The sequence below is a fragment of the Primulina eburnea genome, chromosome 6, assembly GCF_022965805.1.
Source record: "Primulina eburnea isolate SZY01 chromosome 6, ASM2296580v1, whole genome shotgun sequence".
Classification (NCBI taxonomy): Eukaryota; Viridiplantae; Streptophyta; class Magnoliopsida; order Lamiales; family Gesneriaceae; genus Primulina; species Primulina eburnea.
Window position 1 is genome coordinate 35,352,459 of NC_133106.1, and position 6,094 is coordinate 35,358,552.

General features: G+C 34.0%; 2 protein-coding genes and 1 non-coding gene across 3 annotated transcripts; 2 read left to right on the forward strand and 1 right to left on the reverse strand.

Moving 5' to 3' along the window:
- The first annotated feature begins 1,319 nt into the window (after positions 1-1,319).
- LOC140834714 (GPI-anchored protein LLG1-like) lies at positions 1,320-3,460 on the forward strand. The gene is made up of 3 exons (XM_073199791.1): positions 1,320-1,726; positions 1,823-1,879; positions 2,906-3,460. The coding sequence occupies exons 1-3, from the start codon at positions 1,639-1,641 to the stop codon at positions 3,280-3,282; spliced, it is 522 nt and encodes a 173-aa protein (XP_073055892.1). The 5' UTR covers positions 1,320-1,638; the 3' UTR covers positions 3,283-3,460.
- Positions 3,461-4,759: 1,299 nt separating this feature from the next.
- TRNAW-CCA (transfer RNA tryptophan (anticodon CCA)) lies at positions 4,760-4,831 on the reverse strand. Its single transcript has one exon. It is a non-coding gene; the product is annotated as a tRNA-Trp (tRNA).
- A 191-nt stretch (positions 4,832-5,022) lies between these two features.
- Positions 5,023-5,611, forward strand: LOC140834715 (photosystem I reaction center subunit V, chloroplastic-like). Its single transcript, XM_073199792.1, has one exon. It carries the CDS (start codon positions 5,082-5,084, stop codon positions 5,523-5,525), a length of 444 nt encoding a protein of 147 aa, XP_073055893.1. The 5' UTR covers positions 5,023-5,081; the 3' UTR covers positions 5,526-5,611.
- Positions 5,612-6,094: the final 483 nt, after the last annotated feature.

Consider the following 6,094-nt stretch of genomic DNA (forward strand, 5'->3'; position numbering starts at 1 on the left):
ACTCAAAATTGTTTCACGTGCTGATTATGTTTTATTCTCATGTTTCATCCCGGACTCGTGATCGGTATTGGAATCGGGTTTTTCAAAACTAAAGGCCTCCATTTAGGCCCCCATAAAAATGGAGGGGAAAATGGGTGACACTATTACTGCAAATATCTAGCTAATACCATATTCATCACGGCTTCCAATAAATATATCAAAGTCAAAATGTCAATTTTACTGACTCATATATTAATGTTAAATTTTGTATATTTGATGAGTTAATTAAAAATATAATCATTGTTAAAATTTATAATTATGTTGTCAAACATATATTGAGAAATTTTTTTAATCATGTACTAATAAAAAATTATTAATAATAATATAATTTAATTATATTATTTTAGGTTGAAAATATTTAAATTGATCAAAAGAATATAATTACAAAGTTATTTTTTATTCAAAGAAATATATATGGCTAAAAATGTTGTATATTAATATATATCACTAAGATCGAAATTTTGTTTTGATATACATGCACTTATATAATAAAACAAAAATTCGTTTGAGATGATCTCACATGTTAAATTTGTGATATATATATTTTATTTGAGTTATCTATGAGAACTGTTATTTTGTATGTCAAATTTTTTATTGTAAATATGAATATGATTTATCCTTCTCATAAATAAATATATCAATCACCTTATAAGAGATTTATTCATATAAGGTATAACAATTTCAAATAGTTAAATAGTTAATTATCAAACAACGAAAATTAAAGATTAATTTCTAGTTCTATCTATATGTTGCGTACGAAATATAATTATTTGCAAACGTTATCTACTTGGAATAACCAACTCATGCCAACAATTATTTGCATAGAATATGCTATTTACGTAGTTAAGTGGAAATAATTTTACAGTCGTTGAATGTGGTTAGAGATTCTTGTAAGATGATCTCATAAGAATTTGTGTGAAATAAACGAAATTTGTTATTACTTTGATTTTACAATCTTGGAATTTCAAGATTAGAAAATTACTCAAATAAATTGTTATATTAGTTTATTTCAACTGAGTGCAATTTTTTATGCTGGTGTTTTTATCTGTATTATGTCAACTTATGTTACAATATGAAGATTCACACTATCCAAATATTGGAGAATTAACTCCCGTCTTTCAAATCCGAATAATATAATTTTCACTTCGTATCAGATTCAGCTCCAACTGATCGGTGCTCTGGATCTGGTATGTGAAATCATTTTTTGATGATTGTTCAATAAAAAAATTCTCAGTTATTTTCTTAAATAAAAATATAAAAATGTCCAACCTTGAAGGTTTACCCGTTCAAAGTGGAATCAACTTCACCCATTTCCGCGTTGAAAACTGGCACCTCGCTGTGTGCTTTACATGTTATCATACCCGCATATACACCACACCTACATTCAATATATACAGTTACGGCAGGCAGATGCCCAGCTAGATTCATTCCAAACTGCGCCACATGAGTAGGAGATCTGATTCTTAGCATTGGATTACAGCTCCCGGGAGATTTTTTTTTTTGGGGGTTTTATGTTCAATTTCTAGCTGAAATCTCTGTATTTTTATGTTGATGTCCGTGTATCTGAGTTAGAAACGGTTGAATTGTAGTCCGAGGATAATGGGTTCGTGTCAGTTGAATTGTTGTTTGGTTTTAGTTCTATGTTTGTCCCTTTTCACCGCCTTCTCAACTTCTACCTTCATTTCAGGTTCGCGAGTTTCTATCCATCAATCCGGTTTTTCGCGATTTTCTTTTTGTAAGTGCTAATGGTCTGTTTTTTTTTTTTTTGACATTTTTGATGCAGATGGTATATTTGGATCCCAAATTTTGAGTGAGAGGAGGCTTCTTCAGGCAAAGAAACGTAATGTTCTTATATTTTCTTGACCTTTTCGCTTCTCTTGTTTTGCGTCTTTTTATCTAATATTCTGATCGGAAAGATTTTTGTTGGGTAGCCCTGTCATCACGCCTTCGCACTTGTCAGATCTATGGTTGATTGAGATTATCTGATTGAAATGAAAATCTTGAAGTATGATGCTTAAGTTTTCTTTTCTTTTGTTTTTATCCCAAGATATACAGTGTGTAAAGATCTGAGTACTTCAGCTGCTAAATTATTGAACTTAATTTGGAAAAACGAAAGAAAGATGGGCATTGGCCTTTTACTTGTCTGCTTCAATGTTTCAACTAGGATAGAAAAATATCAAGTTGTTTTCAACTTTCCCTTTCAACTGGAGGCGTTACAGTAGTAAATGAGCCTTGGAATTGGACTATTGATAGACGATTGTTTGTGTTAATGGTCTATGGCATCCAAATATTTTTTGGTTAATAGATTTCATGATTTATGGCTATGCTCTTTTGAAATAGTGGTTTGAGTGTCATATATTGGGAGACAAATTGCCAACAACCGTAAGTGTGACAAGGTAATATCGTTTTAAGGACAACAAGTTTAACTCTTGGCTCGACCAAACAAATCAAATTGTCTCTCTGCCCAAATTACAATAGCCATTTTTCTTGCTCCCAAAAATTAATACACGTATAGTTTCCAACAGGTTTTTGGGACCAGGCTGAGTCTTTTATTTTCTAATTAGATGAAACAATTCACTTTAGATTAGTTCGACTCGAGACTGAAGAAATTTGGTGCCGGTCAGATTTTGTAATGGCTCGAATACTGGTAGATACTTTCCTTCAAGTACCGCGAGATACTTTTGTTAAGATATTCTTATCATTCTTGTTAATTCTAGCAAATTGCTAGGTAGCGATCACTGTGTTCCATATTTACAAACTATGGTTTGATTTTATCTTAAAGATTAATGACATTGCAAAAGCTCAATACGTCAAAGTTTGAGTCGACTGGCTCTTAATTGCAATAATTTATAATTTGTTTCTACAGCTTGCCCTGTGAACTTCGAGTTCCAGAACTACACCATCATCACCAGCAGGTGCAAGGGACCTCAATACCCACCCAACCTATGCTGTTCAGCATTAAAAGACTTTTCCTGTCCATTTGTGGATGATTTGAATGACTTATCGAATGACTGTGCTTCTACCATGTTCAGCTATATCAATCTTTACGGAAAGTACCCACCGGGTCTATTTGCCAGTGAGTGCCGAGAAGGGAAGCTGGGCCTTGAATGCCCTGCAGTATCACCATCAGCTGCACTGTCAGATAAATCTGGTAATTCAAGCGGCAGTGGGAGGATGTCTGAACTTTTGCCGATGCCGATTCTTGTAGCTGCTTCCCTTGTGTTGTCAATGCAGCTCATTTAAAGAAGTTTCCACGTGTACTTAGTTCTCTTGTGACTTCATTCGATATTTTTCTTTGTAAAGATTTCGCTTATGACTTCCACGTTTCGTTGTCTCCAATATTGATTTTAGCTGAGAGAAAATGCGATGTATGTTTATTGTTCTATGTGAAATTATGAGAAGAATTCGATTTTTCGCAATGGTTGGCTCCGAGGATTCATCTCACGTGTAGTTGCTATATGATTGTTTGATCTTTGTTTTCTGTTAAAATATTCATGCAGGGATTGATGGAAAAAGATCAGATTAAGTTCATGCTTCATGTTTTTATGTGAAGTTTTAATGGATTGTTTTTTCATTTTAAACATACATACAATATCATCTTTAAATAATTCTTACTATATCTTAGATTTTAAAGCAATTAGGCCATCCACAATACCAAATATATTTCCTCCAAATATTTATAGGTCTTATGAACCATATCATCAATTAAATATTTCATTATTCAAATATCTCACATTTCACAATCAAATATCACACCAACCAAATATTTATTGGTCACACTGTCATTTTAATTAATAGTTTATTTTCATTTAAATAAAATAACTTACAATTTTATAAAAAAAATCATTTCACCATTCTAATTATTTTCATCTATTATTTAATATGAAATTTTTATTCGAATATAAAATTAGAAAGTTTATAAAGATTATTTTTGAATAACTAATTTGTAAAAAAATTAAAATATATTAAAATGACTAAGGTGTTGAGCATTAAAAAAATATTAAAAATATTTTTGAATATTAAAAAAATATTAAAATGCCTATTAAAATTAGAAAGTTTAATTAAAAAGTATTTAAAAATAAAAAAAATATGAATAATCGGTTACAAATTTTGGATATTTTAAAAATATTAAAATAACTATTAAAATTAGAAAATTTAATTAAAAAGTATTAAAAAATGAAAAAAAAAAATTGAACAACCAGTTACATGGTTATTGATTTGACACATAAATCAAAGAGCACAATGGTGAATATTTGGGATTGAAAAATATTTGGATGACATAGTAAGTACAATACCCGTTATTGTGGGTGTCCTTATAAATACTATGAATGGTAAGATGAGATGGGCCACCAGAGGAAATATTGGTTGCTTCGATGCTATATGTGGAGCACTGCCTCACATGGTTTGGATGGACAAGATTCACACATATGTGATTTTAAAAAATCTAGTGGACCTCATGTATGTGTGGCTAAATTTGGACACTTAATTTTATTATGGATAGTATCCCTAAATCAACTAGAAATACTTCTTGAGGGAGAGTCAAAAAAAAGATATATATATATAAATATATATAATTTTTTTTTTTAGATCATAATATTTTTGGTTATTTAATTACCATAAGAACTTCAACAGATCATATAATTTTTTGTTTATGTGAATGAATCTGCCGGTCTTATAAATTTCGTTAAGCAAAAGTGGACCCATTTGGGATCGGGAGATTTGAACCCGACGTGAATCGAACACGCAACCTTCTGATCTGGAGTCAGACGCGCTACCATTGCGCCACGGATCCCAGGGTGACAACTTCTTTCGATTTAATCCATAAGAAACTAATCAAAATCCTGAATCCAAGTCCAGGATTAACTATCTCTGATCCATTAGCGACCAATAGCACACAGCCAGGTCACCATACAAAATCTCTTTCTCCCCTCATTGCCTTTTCCTCCACAAATCTATTCCCAACATATAAGCCTCATCATTATCTTTTCTCACATCCAATTTTCATTGAAATTTCAAGAGAGGCTTCGATAGCTCCTCCCAGCATGGCCTCCACACTCTTCTCAACTCCAACCTTCCAAGGTCTAAGAACCCTCAACAAGCCCACAGACTTCAAGCCCACCTCCTCCGCCTCCTCCTTCTACCGCCCTCTCACCACCAAGAAACGCTGCAGTAGCCTTGCCGTCAAGGCGGAGCTCAATCCATCTATAGTCATCAGCTTGAGCACCGGCCTCTCTCTTTTCTTGGGCAGGTTCGTGTTCTTCTCCTTCCAGAGGGAAAACGTGGCCAAACAGGTGCCGGAGCAGAACGGGATCTCCCACTTCGAGGCCGGCGATGAACGTGCCAAGGAATACGTCAGCCTTCTCAAATCCAACGACCCTGTCGGATTCAACATCGTTGATGTTCTTGCGTGGGGTTCTCTTGGACACATTGTGGCTTACTACATCCTTGCCACTTCTTCCAATGGATATGATCCCAGTTTCTTCTAGGAAAAAGGGCCTGCTGATGTAACTCTTGAACCTGTATTAATGTATATCTGGCAATCTATTTTACTGGGATTTTGTGTTTGCTTGAATTTATGTGGTTTAGTGTAACTGTGTAAAATATATATATATATATACAAGACACACTTCTCCTCCATACCTGAATTGGATTTGAATCTACGATTCTTGAAATTCGATGCTTTCTGATGAAATCTTTTGATGCAGCTAAAATAAATGAGTCGCGTAGACTGCACACGCTAGATCTGACTGGTTAATAAACTTGCCCACTTGGCCCGTAAACGAGCTCGCCTGGCTGGTAAACGGATCCACGTAGACAATACACGGTTAATTGCTGGGTGTCACCTGCGTCACGAACACTCGTCAGAAAGCGCCGGGAGGATTCCCGGCGTAGGCACTCCGACGCTCAAGTCAGTAAACGATCAGAGAAAAACTCAGAGAACTCAAGAGCTTTAGAGGAAAAATGAGAGCATACCTTGAACAATGAGAGACGTCCTCAATTTATAGAATTTCGAGAGTGTCTAGTGGGCTTGGGCCTTTACAAGCAATTTGGGCTT

Excerpts from the sequence above, each read along its gene's own strand:
- LOC140834714 (XM_073199791.1), top strand. The coding sequence starts at position 1,639 with ATGGGTTCGTGTCAGTTGAATTGTTGTTTGGTTTTAGTTCTATGTTTG. Across the intron at positions 1,727-1,822 it reads AACTTCTACCTTCATTTCAG|ATGGTATATTTGGATCCCAA; the intron begins GTTCGCGAGTTT and ends TTTTTGATGCAG. Across the intron at positions 1,880-2,905 it reads GCTTCTTCAGGCAAAGAAAC|CTTGCCCTGTGAACTTCGAG; the intron begins GTAATGTTCTTA and ends TTGTTTCTACAG.
- LOC140834715 (XM_073199792.1), top strand. The coding sequence starts at position 5,082 with ATGGCCTCCACACTCTTCTCAACTCCAACCTTCCAAGGTCTAAGAACC.